Genomic DNA, 18537 nt, shown 5'->3' on the forward strand with positions numbered 1-18537 from the left:
GGGAGATGCTTCTGTCTGAACCCCCAAACGGGGGTAAGATGGTGCTCACAGAGAGTCACCCCAATTTGATGTGTAGGTAAAGGTAAAGGGACCCCTGACCATTATGTCCAGTCGCGGACGACTCTGGGGTTGTGGCACTCATCTCACTTTATTGGCCGAGGGAGCCGGCATACAGCTTCCGGGTCATGTGGCCAGCATGACTAAGCTGCTTCTGGCGAACCAGAGCAGCGCACGGTAATGCCATTTGCCTTCCCACCAGAGTGGTAATATTTACAGTGGTGCCCCGCAAGACGAACGCCTCACAAGACGAAAAACCCGCTAGACGAAAGGGTTTTACGTTTTGGAGGCGCTTCGCAAAACGAATTTCCCTATGGGCTTGCTTCGCAAGAAGAAAGCCCATAGGGAAATCTCCGGGGACCTCTTTTAAATGCTAGCGGTGGGGAGCAAAGCCTTCCCCCCCCTCCGGCCTTCAGAAGAGGTCCAGGAAGGCCGGCGGGGGCCGAAAGGCTTTGCTCCCCACCGCCAGCATTTTAAAAGCAGTCCGGGATAGCAGGGAAGCGCTTCCCGCTATCCCGGATGGACCTCTTCTGAAGGCTGGCGGGGGGGCAAAAGTCTTTGTCCCCCCTGCCTGCCTTCCCAGGGGCTTTTAAATCGCCCCGGGACAGCGGAGAATTCCTCCGCTGTCCCGGGGCGATTTTAAAATGCTGGCGGGCGACAGCGCTGCCGCCCGCCAGCATTTTAAGATCGCCCGGGACAGCGGAGAAGTCTCCGCTGTCCCGGGAAGGCAGGAGGGGGGGAAGCAAAGACTTTCGCCCCCCGCCGGCCTTCAGAAGAGGTCGGGGGACAGACTGTCCCCGGACCTGGTCTGAAGGCAGTTTCCATAGGAACGCATTGATTGATTTTCAATGCATTCCTATGGGAAACCGTGCTTCGCAAGACGAAAAACTCGCAAGACGAAAAGACTTGCGGAACGAATTAATTTCGTCTTGCGAGGCACCACTGTATCTACTTGCACTTTGATGTGCTTCTGAACTGCTAGGTTGGCAGGAGCTGGGACAGAGCAGCGGGAGCTCACCCTGTCGTGGGGATTCGAACCGCCAACCTTCTGATCAGCAAGTCCTAGGCTCTGTGCTTTGACCCACAGCGCCACCCGCATCCCTAATTTGAAGTATGCCATGGGGCAATTTTTCATCTTGGTTAACCAGCAGCTGCTGGATAAACACCCACCGCCTGTGCCAAAACCTGCTGACACCTGTAATAAACAAAGTTGTAGCCCTTTTTATCGCCAAATGCTTGCAGCTTCACCATGCCTTAGCTCCAACCTCTCGCAGCTTCACTGCACCTGGGTCAGCAAATCCATATTGCTGATGCCACGTTTGTGTCTTATGAGCACACAAAGCTGCCTTATTGCTGCTTCATGGGCTCATCCATGAGCCCAGTAATGTCTAATCACATCTCTCCAGAGTTTCGAAAAGGTGATTTGGTGCACGCACAGAATATGCTCATCCAGAGAGCTCCCTAATAGGAGAGCCTGGTGATTGGACCTGAGACCCTGAGCATGAAAAAAAAAGTGTGTGTTCCTCCACCACTGAGCTTATTTAGGGAGTTGAACTGAGTGCTCTAATCAAAACAAAAAAAATTCTTTCCAGTAGCACCTTAAAGACCAACTAAGTTAGTTCTTGGTATGAGCTTTCGTGTGCATGCATACTTCTTCAGATAGCTTCAGATGGTATCTGAAGAAGTTTGCATGCACACGAAAGCTCATACCAAGAACTAACTTAGTTGGTCTTTAAGGTGCTACTGGAAGGAATTTTTTTTGTTTTGACTATGGCAGACCAACACGGCTACCTATCTATAACTGAGTGCTCTAATGTGAGCAGAGGAATGCAATTCAGTCTGCACTGAAAGAAAAACCAGCAGAGTTTGCTCTTTTTGAAACAATATGCCGTCCTTTGGAACTCGCAAATCCCTAAATACTGAAATGCTGCTCTCCAGCCAAGCGGAGATTAAACATGCATATATTGAAGTGTGCATAGAAATGCATATATTAGTGAAAACAACATACCAAAATGCATTGTATCAGAGAAAGGTGTGTACAAAAATGTGCGTATGAGGAGAAATTCGCGCTAAAGTGCTGATAAATCTTCACGAGGACTGAAGAAACTGGTGTGGGAATGTGAAGAACTAGAGTTTTGAGAGATGAGAAACTGGGAGAAATCAAAACGACCAATTCACTCATCCCTGAAATCTTCGCTAAAGGTCCTTTGGATCCAAGTGTTATTTCTGCTAGAAGCGTGTAGTGATGGCGGCTTCTTTCAGTTGGCCATCTTCTGTCTGCACAGGTCCATTTTCAAAGCTACCGTTGACAGCCTTGTTGGACCTAATGAAAGGGAATATAAATAAACATGACATAAAGTAACCCTCTATCGCCCACTAGCCTCATCTCCACCACTGTCATCTCTTCCTAGGAGACTTCCAACCACAATCCATCTGTGGTTATGGGGGATGAGCAGATACCATCCTGGCTTCTGATTGGACCCCAAAATGTCCAATTTTTTGGCCTCGTGCTCTTGCGCAAATTAGCAGTATCGTGCTAGAGCACCGGACCAAAAGGCACTCGTTTTTTGCTCTGGAGCAAGACCAAAATGATAAGCATTCCAATTTTAATCAGCAGGACGTTGGAGGGGATGGCATAGCTAAGCCTGGCAGGACAGCTTACTCTATGGTATTAACCCCTTCATACATTAATTGGACTTAAGAATGTTGGTTATATGAAACTGGTCACCCCACAATTAGCAATCACATTTGTGTGTGTTTTTAAACTAAGTATGAGACACAGAAGGGGATTCTTATCAAGATCAGAGTGCATGGAGTGAGGAATGCTTTTTCACCTCCCCCTCCATGAAATGTCCCCCTCTATGGCAACCAAATCCTCTCTACCCCAATGACCGCTCCCCTGCATTAACTGGGGGGCAGCTTTTGCGTGGTCGCGCACAGCCCCCCTGGGGACGACTAGACCCCCGGCAAGGTAGTTGGCTTCGCCGCCCCTCTCCCCGAGCTGGATACCTGGAGGTTCCCGCCTAGCCTTGTCAATCAGCCAATCCTGGCGGGGGGGGGGGCATTGCCAAGAGAATTGGCCAGGTATAGTTAGGACTGCTCACACTCACAATAGAGGGTCTAACTTACCTGTTGGTCCTCAGTCGGCAAACCCCTGAACACTATTGCTAACTTAAGCCACCCTAGCATTTTCTGAAAGCTAATTTGCTTTCAGTGGGGGGCTAATTTCACAAAGATTGTGGCTTGGGAAGAAAAGCTTAAGCTGCAATCCCAGCAACAACTATGGCAGGAACCTGGTGCTAAATTTTCCAAAACATAAAACTCATTCATCACTAATGTTGTCATATGTAAAGGTAAAGGGACCCCTGACCATTAGGTCCAGTCATGACCGACTCTCGCTTTACTGGCCGAGGGAGCCGGCGAACAGCTTCCGGGTCATGTGGCCAGAATGACTAAGCTGCTTCTGGCAAACCAGAACAGCGCACAGAAATGCCGTTTACCTTCCCGCCGGAGCGGTACCTATTTATCTACTTGCACTTTTTGATGTGCTTTCGAACTGCTAGGTTGGCAGGAGCAGGGACCAAGCAACGGGAGCTCACCCTGTTGCGGGGATTCGAACCGCCGACCTTCTGATCAGCAAGTCCTAGGCTCTGTGGTTTAATGCACAGCACCACCCACATCATATGTAGTTAGGCCTTTATATTCTGGAGAAAACCCATAGTCCCCAGTGGACTTTCCTCTCCCCTAAAGAGGGGCAGTGTTTTACCAAGACATAACACAATGGGGTGGGGGCAGAATGGAGCAGCCTAAGGGCATGCAATGTACAAACTGTGAATTTATATACTTATTATATTTCTAGAATCCCGTGCAACTCACCTTTGGCTTGCTGGGGAGTCTCCTATGTCGTCCTGAAGATCTTGGTTCTGCGTCTCAGGAAGAAAAAAGCAGAGGATTCCCGCAGACAGTGCTGTGCCTCCAAGTATCACCATGGGAATAGCAGGGTGGTATTTGCTCAGGAGAACAACCAGTGGGGCAAGGATGCCGCCTACTCTGCCAACCATGGAGCACAAGCCTAAACTGCTTTGCCTGGTGGAAGTAGCAAAACACAGAGAGCGATGCCTGAGAGGAGGCACCGACAGGTGCGCCCGGCCAGGGGCAACTTTCCAGAAGCAAATCACCCACACCATGCAGTAAACAATTACACAACAGGAAGGAAAGGACAAATATCTCGGTTTTGGTATCTCTAATGTTCTCGGGGGTTTTTCAGTCTTAAATGCAGTTCCCCACATTTCTGCAGCAGTTTATGATTTCGTCATTTTAGTGCACTATCACACACATTATAAGTACAGTGGTACCTCGGGTTAAGTACTTAATTCGTTCTGGAGGTCCGTTCTTAACCTGAAACTGTTCTTAACCTGAAGCACCACTTTAGCTAATGAGGCCTCCTGCTGCTGCCGTGCCGCCAAAGCACAATTTCTGTTCTCATCCTGAAGCAAAGTTCCTAACCTGAAGCACTGTTTCTGGGTTAGCAGAGTCTGTAACCTGAAGCGTATGTAACCCGCGGTACCACTGTATGCTATTTTGCCTATTGCACTCATCTTTGCAATCAATTTTGCCAAACGCAATGCATTTAAAATATGTTGTTTTCATGAATATATGTAGCTGGGTAAATTGGATGGTGTTCAACTATGCTTTACTCAGAACAGACTCACTGAAATCAATGAACATTCATTTCATTGCTAACTGCTCTTTTGGGCAAGCATTTTGGTAAAAGTGTTTACCTTCCTTGGGCTGAGGCCCCTAACGAGGGCATCCCTTGGGGCACAACACAATGCTCCCCTTTATTTTGCTTCGGAAGAACATAGGGGTCAGGTCCAACACAAAGGTTGACAAGATATACTGCCAATGCCCTGCCCTAATTTATAGCACAATATGTGGAGGATTCATATCTCAGAATTTTCAGAATATGCTTTGTACACTGAAGACCCCAGAGTTCAGGCACTTGAATATTTTGCTTATACCTCCAGTTAAATGATACCATCGTCATAAACTTTGTATTGCACAAACCAAAAGGCCATGGGCATCATCCAAAAACACCAAGAACCACTACATATACAGTAAAACCGCAGTCAAATCTACTAGAATTCTTTGTCACATAGAATAAAAGCTGGTTCTCATGCAAAATGTACAGATTAAAGCCCCCTATACCCAAGAGATCCTCACCTGATAATTGTGGGAAAGATTTCAGCAGAAAACACATAGGTGGTTGAAAAGGAGGCGGCCAACGCAGACTTGCCAATAACAGCCAGGACCGTCACAATCACAGGGAAGTCTGGGCAAAGACAGGCAGTGAGGTTAGAAACTAGACCACAAAAAAATCAAGGTAAGGCATTGTTGAAAGACCACAGGCCTAGCAAAATGTCTAATCCAGTTCTGAAATGTCACCTGTGGTCCTACAGAAATCCGGAAATATTGTCACCACAAATCTATGGGTAGCTAGAATGGTTTCTGGGGCCCCATTTGGGGAGAAGACTGGCAGTATGAGAACTTTGCTTGCTTTGCTTGTAGAAGCTCTCAGGTTCAAATTCTCCAAAGTGATGCAGAAGAACCCCTTCTGTGAGCTGGAGAGATGCCATCAGTCGCTAATACTGGGCTAGAGATTGCTGTGTCACCACATGATACTAAACCATCATTTACTTTTATTTATTTTTATTTCTGTATATAGTCCACATTTCAGGCCACTTTCTCACAGTCTTCCCCTGCTAAGATTTCCAGGCTCTCCCTATTTTCCAGGGACAGTCCCGGATTTACAGAAGCTGTCGCAGTTTCTGTTTTGATCCCGGAATGTCATGCTTTTCCTTGGAACGTTCCTGGTGCTTTTGTTCTCGGGAGATGCAGGGGGACGCATACCCCTAAATATTTTGTGAATCTAACTTTGGCCTCATTAAGGGGCAGTATTTCAATATGAGTAGGAAAATGAGAGTCTTTTCTTTTTTAAAAAAAAGAGAGAAAAGGCACTGGGTGTTCCTATTTTCACTGGAGAAATGTTGGAGGGCGTGGGTTTCTATTTAAATTTTAGTAACTGCTTCTAGATTTGCAAGCACGCCTATATACTGGCAGATGTAATTATGCAAACCTGTGGCCTGTTCGTTTTTCAGAACTTAGTCGCTTGAGGATCTCAGTGGAAAGGAGGAAGCGGGAGGACAGAAACGAGGAAAGGAACATGTCCCCCCCCCCTTATTATTAAAAAATGGTTCAAAAAAGAAGGGGCAGAAGATCAGGTCCCCAGTGCAAAAGACCAAGGGCTCAGGCCTTACAGCTCCCTTTAACTCCAACAGTGCTTGCCTGCTGTGTCCTCTCTGCACAAACACAAGACAAGTTCTGAGAATATACAGGCACATCTGTGTCCTTCTGAAGCAGCTCTGTATAGCCAGGTGCCTGTGGGTCACTTCTTACATTAGGGATGGGGAACCTGTGGCCCGCCAGATGTTGAACTTCAACTCCCATCATCCCCAGCCAAGATGGCCAATGCTCAGGGATGATCGGAGTTGAAATCCAGCAACATCTGGAGGGCTGCAAGTTTCCCTTGCCTGCCTTGCAGCTTGCCTTCCAGGTTTTCTCCCTCAAGCGGCTTTTTTACCTGTTGGAATAGCAGGAATGATCAAGCACATGACTCCACCTAGGAAAAGCCAAGCAGCCTGGCATTTTTTCCTTCCCATCCACTGGAGGAGAAAGATACAGGAGGCTCGAGATGGTATTTCCACAGCTCCAAACACAAGCTGGGTCATGTAGATGTCCAAGCCAAAATCTCCAACCTGGTGGCTCACTCCATAATACACAAGACTGTCTGCAAACCTGAGAACCAAGCAAGAAATTACCGTTCATTCTGCATTTATTGCTATTGTTCATTTTAATTCCTGGCTCACACAAGCCCACCACTAAACTTCAGTGCTGGTTAGAACCAGGGTGCTGCATGTGATGCAGTTCTGCAATGCCCCAGAACTGGACGCAGAATTCAGCTTCCTCAGAGTCTAAATCATCATTTTAAATCCTATTCCTCATGACTGTGAAACTTTATAGGCAGCGTTTGAAGTCTCTGAAGAAACCAACTCTTCTCTTTTTTGCTGCCTCGGACTAACACAGCTGCCTATTGGAAACTATAGCGAAACAACAGCAAAACAGGTGGTGTCAATGTGTGCCGTGAAGACGGATAAAAACAGCCTAAAAACTATCCATCTGCGGCACAGCAAAAGCATTTTGCCCATTGCCCAAACATTCCTTTGTTCTATTTGACCAGTAGCTGTGTGTGCAGCTACCTAGATGTAGATCTCAATGGCTGCATTCTGTCAGACAGCCCTGCCTGAACCATGCAGTCATTTGCCAAGGTGCTTCTTCCTGGACCACCAGCACCCAAAGATGGTGACTTGAAAATGGATCACATCAGAGGCATCGTATTTGCAGAACACGCGCTCCAGAAGCAGGCCTGAACATCAGCAACTCTGATGTCATTTTGGCACCTGGCAAAGACCTTTGTTTGACAAGTGGGTATGGTTTTCATTCCACCCATCCCACTGATTTTTGTGTTTTCCTTGCTGCTTACCGCTCTTTCGTTTATTTGACAGTTCTTGGTATTTGCAGCGTGTGTGCTATACTTTCATTGACAGCCACCCTGGAAGTGTGACATTAAAATATTTTAATTAATAAAAATTAATTCTCAGTGTAGCAACCAAGGGTAAGAGAAAAGTCCTGCCTTGGACAATACAGAGGTCAAAGGTTTAGCCATAAGTTGCTGGTTGTGCTCATTTTATACATGAAGAAACAATAACAAGGAAGTTTAAACAACACACACAAAACTGAAGCCACTTGCACATTATATATTGGTTGCTGAATTAATGTACTTCAGAATTCTTACCAGACTACGACCATGATTAAAGTCAAAATCCTTAGACGCGGATTCTTGCAAAGATCCAGAATATTCCCGGATTTCACCTTCTCTTCTGGAGCCAGCTTCAAAATGTGCAAGACAAGAGAGACACAGAACATCAAAGGACAGTTTTCCCCAACCTGGTGCCCTCCAGTGGCTTTGAACTACAATTCCCATCAGACCCATCTGCCAGGGCAGATGTGCTGGCTTGGCCTGATGTGAGTTTTAGTTCAAAACAGCCAGGGTGCCAGGTGGGTTAGCAAGTTGAACTAAGACTGGAGAGATTCCACTCAGCCACAAAACTCACTGGGTGTACTTCGACTCATCTCTCCCCCTGCCCAAATCTCACAGGCCTATAAGGAGGCTAAAGCAGGGAATGGGGAACGATGTAAGCCAAATGTAGGGGACCTGTGGTCCTCCAGGTGTTTTTGAACTGTAACGCATGGGATTCCCCAGCCTTGGTTATGCTCACTGAGGGTGATGGGAGCTGCAGTTGCACAACATCTGGAGAACGTTTCACACACGGTGTAAGCTGTCCTCCTTACTTCCTTGGAGGAAGGGTGGGAATGGATATACATTTTGTTGTAAATAAAACAAAATGAGTTTGGAGGGACAGGCTAACAGCTTAATAAGGAATGCTTGAGGTGGATATGCAACAGATTTAAAAAAAAAAATCTAATGCAGCATGAGAGACTGGAGTATTGGATTGATATGATCTATTGTGTTTCTGGGGACGCGAGTGGCGCTGTGGGTTAAACCACAGAGCCTAGGACCTGCCGATCAGAAGGTCGGCGGTTTGAATTCCCATGACGGGGTGAGCTCCCGTTGCTCGGTCCCTGCTCCTGCCAACCTAGCAGTTCAAAAGCACGTCAAAGTGCAAGTAGATAAATAGGTACTGCTCTGGTGGGAAGGTAAACAGCGTTTCCGTGCGCTGCTCTGGTTCGCCAGAAGCGGCTTAGTCATGCTGGCCACATGACCCGGAAGCTGTACGCCGGCTCCCTCGGCCAATAAAGCAAGATGAGCGCCGCAACCCCAGAGTCAGCCACGACTGGACATAATGGTCAGGGGTCCCTTTACCCCTTTACCTTCATTGTGTTTCTATGCAGCTTTCCCTCAATATCCTCCCCAGACATTTCCAGAAAAGGAGCAATAGAAACCCCAGGCTTTGCTACCTGGTTGAGTAGTTCTTCTGAGACGGTTCGTTTGTTAATGGAAGCAGCCTTTCGAAGCACCTTTTTGGCTTCCTCGACCTTCCCTTTTGTCAGAAGCCATCGCGCAGACTTGGGAAGAACCCTGAAAAAGACAAGAGTTTGTGAAGCATGGGTGGGAGTCAGTGAAACAAGCAGTAGGTGGAGCAAGAGCCAATGGCAGGGCAGGGCCAACTAATTCTAGTTGTGGGCTTCTCCACACTTCTGCTTGTCTGCTGCTTCCTGTTTGTCCCATGCCTTCCAGGCAGCTTTGCCCTTGTCCCGCTATTTCCCCATGGAAAATCCGCTCTTTAGGAATAAATCGGAGCAAATGTCAATCAGGAGAAAAGTCCCTTGATGTTTGCTTTGATTCAGTGGTAAAAAATAGAGTTTCCCAGGGGGAAAACAGCAGGGCAAGGGCAAATCTGGGTGAGCCCTGTATCCTCATTCGCTGAGACTAAGAAGGTGGCAGGCAGTGTCTTTTTGTAAGTAAAAAGGGTTTAGGTGGGAGCCATCTGAGCGCAGATTGAGATTGCTGGGGATGTGCCCCATTCGCCCTAGTCTCCTGGGCACAACAGTTCTCATTCAGTTGCAGTACAACCAAAAGGCATTCCCGCAATAAACCTGTGGGAGATCGCAGTCTAGACTGCTAGTTAGTACATGAAGGGGTTAAAGACCATAGAGTTGTATTCCTAGACAGGCTCAGGTCTCAGTCCAAAGAGGAAGTGATGCCTCTGCATCATGTAACCAATGAAGGAGGATATGTGTGGAAGCTTGCTCCCAATCTTACAGCATGTGTTTGGAACTATATTCTGTATTTTCTACCTAAGAGCATTTTGCCTATATTACCCTTGCTGCTGTATGGAACAACGCACGACTGAGACCTTGAATCTGTAAGTAAATATTTTAAAACTTACTTAACAGTGTGTGATCTGCTCATTGCAAGAGGGGTAGGAAGAGGTCAACTGTTGTGTACAGCTGAAAGGCATAAAAAACAGCATAACAACCTATATTCCTAAGGCGAGTTCAGTCTCTGCTGCTGCTGCTCTCTCCCTGCAGGAGACTGTACAAAGCCCCATGTTTTGAATATAAGCATCCAGCCAATTGTTTTGTTGATCACCCACACTAGTGGGTCCACAGGCATTCATATATTTTCTCTCAGATCTTAACTCAGGGGCAGCTTGGGTGAGAGGTACTCCTTCAAGTATTTTTGTCCCAAGCTAAATAGAGCTTTATCTTGGTCCCTGGCAGATAATAAAATATGACAGATCTTAAAACGCAGGGTGGTTATGAGCCTATGCTACTGTTACTCTTAATGATATACAGTTCGCTGTATTGTTTTACACACAGCCCCATTATGCTCATTTCTGGCTCTTGTGCACACTCACCATATATAAAAAAAGAGGGCAAATGCTGGAGCTGAGCCAGCAAACTGGTAGTTCCTCCAGTCACGGACCGAGTATGCCAAACCAGCCAAGGCCATCTGCCCAACGCCTTGGAAGCAGTAGCTGATGATCATCGCAAGCGGGCGATAGGAAGGCCCAACCCACTCCGAAGCTAAAAGGGTTCAAGTTACAATCAGTATCGGGAAAAGACCTTGCCATTGTCAACCACTCACATTAAAAAAAATAAAAGCATTTAACCGCCCGGCTTTATTATTAGGTTATTGTATTTTAGTGTTTTGTTGGAAGCCACCCAGAGTGGCTGGGGAAACCCAGCCAAATGAGCGGGGTATAAATAATAAATTTATTTTTATTATTATTATTATTATTATTATTATTATTATTATTATTAAATAACGGTGGATTAATGTGATGATGTCAAGGAGGAGGCTGGAACGCTTGTAGCAATTACTGATTATTTGGATTGGGTCCCCAGTTTGAGACACACATTTACACAAACACACAAATCATGTCCCTCAGAGTTCACCTGACTTGCCTGGCACAGCCTGGCTCTTTCCTTAACTAGGCAGGTGTGCTTTCCACCCACCAGACACACTAGGCTCCATCTGTCCCCCAAACAGTCTTTACCCTACCTCAGTCCCCTTGCAAATTGGCACCTAAAGAGTCTCAAACAAGTGGGCCGTCTCTGCATCTGATTTCATGGTTGGGATGCTTCTGTACAGAACAATGACACTGTACCTCAACCAGTGGCGTAGCGTGGGGGGTGCAGGGGGGCGGGCGCAACATCTGGGGGGGCGCGCTCGCACTCGCAGCTCTCTGCCCCTACCTGGCTCACTCACTCTCTCTCACTGCAGTGAGAGAATCCGATCCGAGCCGCCGGGTCGCCGCCCACTGTGGAGGGGGTGGGTGCCAGGCGTGCGGTGCGGAGAGAGAGCATGGGACTATCTGGGGCAGGGACAGTGCAGCGGCCACCCAGCACAGCGCTGAGCGCGGGAGAGAACCACACCATACCAGACCAGGCAGCAGCAAGAAGAAGCTGGTAGCGGCGGCAGGTTAGGGGTTAGGGGGCGCAAATTACTTGCCTTGCCCCGGGTTAGGGGGCGCAAATAACTTGCCTTGCCCCGGGTGCTGACAACCCACGCTACGCCACTGACCTCAACAAGGCCAGATTTAGGTTTGAGGAGGCCATAAGCTACTGAAGATAATGGGGCCCTTTATATGTCCAGCTGTCCTTTGTCAACAACAAATTGTAGCTGTTTTTTGTGTTGAATATATGCTAAATGGTAATTTATGAACCTAACCATTTGCACATGCAGAATGTAGGCACCCTATATATAGAAATGAGCAAACCAGTGATATTTTAGGGAGCAGGCTAGCAGGCGGGGCCCATGCCTTACATCATAGGAGCCTACACAACACAAAACACTGTTGCTGTATGTAGGTTTTATTTTATTTGTTTTTTATCTTATATTTTGGAACTGTACATCCAGGTTTTTTTCCTTTAATTTTTTGGGGGGCTCCCAAGAGAGTGGGGCCCTAAGCTACAGCTTGTTTACCTTATACATAAATCCGGCACTGTACCTCAACATTCACCTTTAAGCAATGTTACTTTGAGAGAAAATATATCTACAGTCATATCTCGGGTTACAGACGCTTCAAGTTGCGTGTTTTCAGGTTGTGCACTGCGCCGAACCCGGAAATACCGGGTCTTGGCACTCGCGCAAGCGCAGAACCACTAAATCGCGCTTTGCGCATGCACAGAAGCGCCGAATTGCGACCTGCGCAGGCGCAGCGCTGCAGGTTGCGAACATGCCTCCAGCACGGATCACGTTTGCAACCTGAGCATCCACTGTATTTCGGGAGGGCAATATATTCATAAAAAACAAGTTGTGCAGGTTGGATAGAGTAAGGCAGTGCCCCCAACCAGATGCCCTACAGATGTTTTGGGCTATAACTTGCACTGCCCCCCTAGCCAGCAAAACTGTGTTTAGTGCAAAACATCTGGAGGATACCAAAGATGGAGTGTGATTCTTTTGATAGCAAGGCCTAAACCTCCCCAGAGAAGCGGAAGTGTCTCACTTAAAGCTGACATGCTGATGCTGATCCCAGCAAAAGCGGCGCCCACGATGAATCTCAGGGCGATGTAGACGTAGAAATTTGGAGAAAATCCTGCCCCAACACCAAAGGAGCCCATGAGGAGGAGGCTGAGCAGGATCATCATGTGACTTCCAGTGCTGGAGGAGGGAAATGCAATACAAGATGGGTCAATCTGCAAAAGAGAGCCTAACTCACAGAGGGCTTATCCTTACTTCTGCCTATACTGTGCCTAGAAACCACAGATCTGAGTGGTTTCCCCCTTGCCCTGCTCCTTTCCAAGGGAAAAACCGCTCTTTAGTCACAGATTGGAACAAATGGTGCTTCAGGGGAAACCCAAATTGCTGTTTGCTACAAAGAGCAGGGGGAGGAAAGCAGGGGGACAAGAGGAAGTGAGGATAAGCCCAGAGTTATTGTGGTAAGATCTCAGGGCGGTTCACAGCATAAAATACAAGATGAAAAACAAGTAAATGATTAAAAACAAAACATCAAAACCATGACCCACCCGCCCCCTTCCCAACGGCCTGTTTTCTCCTTGTGCCTAAAAATATATAATAAAGGCGCCAGGTGAGCCTCCCTGGGGAGCGCTTTCCACAAACAGGGGGCCACCAAAGAAAAGGCCCCGTTCTTGTGTTCCCACCCTCCGGGCTTCTCAATGAGAAGGCACAGGAAGAAGGGCTTCCAATGAGGATTGCAGAAAAGCCTCTCCCCTTCACCTCCTGAAAATGGAGTGGCCATTTTCTCTCAGCTTCTCCACGACATCTCAAAGTTATACTTACAAGTCGCTCAGCGGGCCAAGGACCAGGGCTCCCACAAGGCCACCCGCCATGTAAATAGATTGAGAGATGTCTTTTAAGTTATTTCGGTCACAGACCAAGTTGAACTAAAGGAAAAGAAGAAAAATCCTTGTACTTCCCTCTACTTGACACTGCATTGTGTACAGTATATCACAAATCTACGCTGTTTCTGGTTTTGTTTGAATAGTATTAGCCTGCTCTTTTTTAAAAAAATAACTGTTTCACTTGCTTTCATAATGTATACCATTTTATTGCTGTAACCCGCCCTGGACCTTATGCTGAAGGGTGGATTCAAATTTTACCCCACTTTGGTCAAGTCCCCTCACTTACAAGAATACCTTCCCTGGTGAGGTGAATCTCCTCACCCTCATTATTAGTGCTGAGGCAGAATTATTATGTTTTTTCCAAAAAAAAATTATTAGTTTTCCAAATTTATAACAGACATATCCACAAACATAAAAATAAGACATTAACAAACAAACATATATCCTAACTGTAGAAATTCTACTTTTGTTATCATTCTTGGGTGACTTCCTCGAATCCCCCTGGCTGAGTTTCCATATAAATCATTGTAGCAGTTTTCCAAGACTGCTTTCACATAAAATTTACTTAGTCCATTAACCTCCTTCTTTCTTTTCATTTTGACTTATATCCATAGTATTCTACAACATCACATATTTATATCCTAGGCCAATCTGATACTCGCAAGTAGTTCTATTTAATTTAACCAAATAATCTTGGAATTTCTTCCATGAGGCAGAATTTTAAAACATTCCCATTAGCTCCAGGCATTCGGTGGTGGAAAGACATTGTTTTTCGCAACTTTGAGAGTATTTGGTGTGTGTGTGGTTTTTTCCCCTTTTTAAAAAAAAATTTGATTTGTTATTCGCCATCCTGGGCTCCTTTGGGAAGTAGGGCAAGATACTACTACTACTACTACTACTAATAATAATAATAATAATAATAATAATCCCCTCTTTGGGGAAAATTCCAGAATGCTCAAAAAGAATTTTTTGGAGAGGAGAGACAGAAGAGCCGCCATCTTGTTCCAGCTCAGGTGATCTCTCCCTCCCCTAACTGCCACCAAATCTGACTACTGAAACATCATCTTCCCTGAGGGAAGGCGATTTCTAGTTTTTAAAAAGTCTCCCAATTTTTCGCTGTTTTTTAACAGAGTGCTAATGTATGCATATTCCTATGTAAACTGCCTTGCGAAGCTCACTTGAAAAGTGACATGGACAATAACGGATTGGCATAACAAGCTACAAGAATTTGCTGAAATGCCACAGTTGACAAATAGCCTGAGAGGCAACTCAAAACAAAAATTTATGGAAAAGTAGGATAGATATATGTTCAAAAATACAGTAAAGGTTCACTATCCATGCTAGCATTCGATTGACCCTGGAGAGAGACTGAGTTGAGAAAAAAGACCAAGGGTACATATTGATATAGGAATGTATTAGATAAAATGTAAATAAATATACAATAATAAGAGTAAAAAATGAATATACAACAGAATAGAGAGGAAGTCCAAAGTGTTGGTACATATATGATTTTGGAATAGTTTTTTTGTCCTTGTTTTTTTGTCCTTGTTTTTTCCCCTTTTTTCCCTTTTAGTATATAAACTTTGTATACATGTTGAAAATTATAGTATAATAAGTCTTGTGATATAATATGATAATGTTTACCGATGTAACGTAAGAACTTTAATAAATAAATAAAATGCTGGGGGGGGGAGAGAAAAAATGAAAAGTGACATGGAAATATCTTCATAAACAAACAGATGAACATTTGCTAGTAGCTTTCAGGAGAGCCTCTGAAAACGGGACATTTCTGCCTCTAATATTCCAAATTTATCTCACGTGGGAATTAGAGAAAAAATAATAAAACTTTCTCGTTACCTCACGGAGGTGTCAAAATGGTTAGACCTACAAGGCCTAAAATTTGGTAAATGTGCCATCTGCCATAATTTTCTTATTAAAGGTAATCCTTATTACCATGGTATAAAAATTGTATCCCAGCCAAAAAAGATCATAGAACAGTTTAAACATTCGAGCCTTATTTTTTTACCTCAATGCTGAGTTTCCCTCACAAAATGGAAACCAGGGAAACCGGAAGCAGGGAGAATTCCTACAACTACAAAGTATACTTGAGGAATGCAGGCTGAAGCCATTAATTTCTTTAAAAGTTATCAACTGAGACCTAGACAATTAACAAGCAATTGTCTTTAAGAAACATGGACTATTGCTGTCAAGTTCTGGAATGACTATATGACGTCTTTTCCTCTCTCTCTCTCTCTCTGCTTGAATTGTCTCCCTGGTTCAAAATCTGGTTAATAATAATAATAATAATAATTTATTATCTCCCAGACAGTGGAGTTTCATACTTGTAGAAATCAGATTAGGAAAGTAAGAATGGGAATTAAAAAAGCACATCATTCAACAAGGCTTCAACATCAAAGAGCTTCAGGATAACTATCCCATGATATGTAACATCTGGATTAAAAGAAGAGGAATGCCACTAATCTATCCATATTTTGGTACTTTATCGTAGGCTCCCTGGCTTTTTTTCTTTTCATTCATTCGTTTGTTTGTTTGTTTGTTTGCTCAACACACAACAAAAAAGGACAAAATTAACCATAGTGAAAGTACCATCAGTCGCGCCATCCATAGAGAATTAATATAAATTTCATAATCCTTAAACTGTAATGGTCTCTTCTTTTTAAACCCAACGACTTCACTGGCTTTTTTAAAAAAAAAGCATTCCCTGACCTGTCCGTTCCCCTAACCAGGTTTTTAGTTGTAGGGACAGCACCAAGGAAATCACTATAGAGTTAGTTGTCTAGTATGGTTATCAATTGATGTGCGCGCATGGACACACCCTTCAGAAGAGACAGAACCAAATTATTTAACAAGGGCTGTAAAATACCTCTGTCAACAACGACGGCTTTGGATCTGTGGGGAACACCCAGCCATCTCGGCAGGCTTCCGTGGAATTTCGTCCATCTTTTATGATTGAATCGATATCGCCTTCCACAGGAGTAAACATGGAGCATTCCTCAAAAGAGCCATCTGGTTTCCTGGGAATGGTCAAGTTCAGCTGCTGCTCTTGGGTCAGGTTTTGGGTAATATTCAGGATCCAGTTCGTGTTGCAGTAGTGAGGCACGTCCATGACAATGAAGACTTGTCCGAACACGTGAAAGGGAATTAGGAAATTGGGGATGCAGTTCAGCACCACCAGCCATTTCTGAAACCTGCCGAATTCTCCGATCACCTTCAAGATGTCTCCAAATCTGATCATTCTGGGATCTTTGGCAGCCGGTCTGCATGGTTCTCACACCTGGGGACTGAAATTAATGTTTAAACACAATCATGGCTATGGATTAAGTGAATAATTAATCAGGCTTTGGCATCGGATAAACTTAAGGAATATAGCCTATCATAGCTACTGCCAAGGCTATACTTTCTTTTGGCTTGTTCTCTTCTTATTCAGTCCTCGTGTTCCTTTGACTTTAGCATTTCCTCCAATTAAAAAGAAAGTGAGCCTCAAGGCTATTAACATGTATGGTTGCGTCCACACCAAACATTTAGAACACTGCAAAGAATCATGGGAACTGTAGTTTACCCCCAATAATGCTAAAATCCCCAGCACATTTAACAAACAACATTACCCAGGGTTCTTGAGGTGATGGGAGAGACTGTGCTTTAAATGTACAGTGTGCAGGTTAGATGAGTTATAGCAACAAGAAGGGGCCATTTAAAGATTGTTTGCTGCAGGACAAAAATGAGCGAGGGGTGTTGGCTTCAAGTATTTTCTGCTGGCTTGCATCTGGTCCAGCGTCCAGTCTGTTTGGCCTAGCAGCTGACAGCCTGGAGTCTATCTGAGCTTGCTATAAAAGGAGAGAGGAAGATTGGGAGAAGGAAGGACAAGGAACCTAAAGACCCTGAGGAAAGAGTTCCTTTATATTTTTTCTAAACTGACACAGAAGTAGCTGGGAATCATCAGCGTAAGAACTTAGCAGAATCAGGGCTGAGCAAGAAGAATAAACACTCAAGGGCTGAGAACCGCTGCTGTTTGAGAGTTCATTGCTGGCAGGCACAAACCAAGGTCTGCATCCGACACTGAACACGGATGCTTTTAGTCTGAAGTGGGGGAGTTGTTAGACATTTTTTCCCTTTTTTAAATAAATTCCATATGTATTCTCCTGAGTCCATAAACACCCCCAAAAGCCCTGTTTTGCCTGAAGTGTAAAATGGACCAGCTAATTGGTGCTTTCCTGCCAACCTAGAAGTTCAAAAGCACGTCAAAGTGAAAGTAGATAAATAGGTATCACACTGGCAGGAAGGTAAACGGCGTTTCCATGCGCTGCTCTGGTTCACCAGAAGTGGCTTAGTCATGCTGGCCACATGACCCGGAAGCTGTATGCCGGCTCCCTCGGTCAATAAAGCGAGATGAGCACCACAACCCAAGAATCAGCCACGACTGGACCTAATGGTCAGGGGTCCCTTTACCTTTACCTTAAGTTGTGCTTACCAGGCAATCTTGTTGAAAACTGGAGAAACCCAGTGTTAGAGCGGTATCAGTTTTGGCAGCACAAGTTTGACAAGGCAGCTGAAGTAAATAGATGACTTTAAGGATCATATGTGGTGGAACCGCACCATAATATATCAGTTCCGGCAAACACCATTTGCAGAGACTAGTATCATAGTAAGTACATTGCAAGCTTCAGAGTACACCTCAACTAGCATCATTGCTCCTATTTTATAATAAAAAATGCTGATGTTCCTTACAAGGACTTAAGTAGATTTTTGATGGTGGCGGCTCATTAGCTGATAAGTGAGCACTTGAAAACTGGTCTCAGGTTAACATTATCGAGGTGGCACACAAACATTTGGCAAATTGATTTAGCTGAAAAATTAACAGGAATGTAAAAACAGATGGCTCTGACACCTTTTTTTTGTTTTTAGTTATTTCGTATGTTAACAGGTGTAGTCATACCATAATTACCCCCATCGACCCATGGAGACCTATGGCTTAATCTACAACAACAAAAGTACTATGATTCTGTCTTATGT

At 45.0% G+C, this 18537-nt stretch overlaps 1 protein-coding gene across 2 annotated transcripts; it reads right to left on the bottom strand.

Annotated features, from left to right (window-relative positions):
- Positions 1 to 2021: 2021 nt before the first annotated feature.
- On the bottom strand, positions 2022 to 18499 carry LOC309353196 (solute carrier family 22 member 13-like). Of its 2 annotated transcripts, XM_081882462.1 has the most exons (11): positions 17996 to 18499; positions 16391 to 16808; positions 13445 to 13548; positions 12651 to 12805; positions 10557 to 10725; positions 9154 to 9274; positions 7970 to 8064; positions 6698 to 6912; positions 5281 to 5389; positions 3934 to 4143; positions 2022 to 2380 (listed from the first exon to the last, which is right to left on the bottom strand). In XM_081882462.1, the coding sequence occupies exons 2-11, from the start codon at positions 16760 to 16762 to the stop codon at positions 2287 to 2289; spliced, it is 1644 nt and encodes a 547-aa protein (XP_081738588.1). In that variant the 5' UTR covers positions 16763 to 16808; positions 17996 to 18499; the 3' UTR covers positions 2022 to 2286. The 2 variants fall into 2 exon arrangements, with proteins under 2 accessions (XP_081738588.1, XP_081738587.1); XM_081882461.1 differs by lacking the exon at positions 17996 to 18499 and having other exon boundaries at positions 16391 to 17601.
- Between the last annotated feature and the right edge of the window lie 38 nt (positions 18500 to 18537).

This window comes from Podarcis melisellensis (assembly GCF_964234715.1).
Source record: "Podarcis melisellensis genome assembly, chromosome: 12".
NCBI classification, from domain to species: Eukaryota; Metazoa; Chordata; class Lepidosauria; order Squamata; family Lacertidae; genus Podarcis; species Podarcis melisellensis.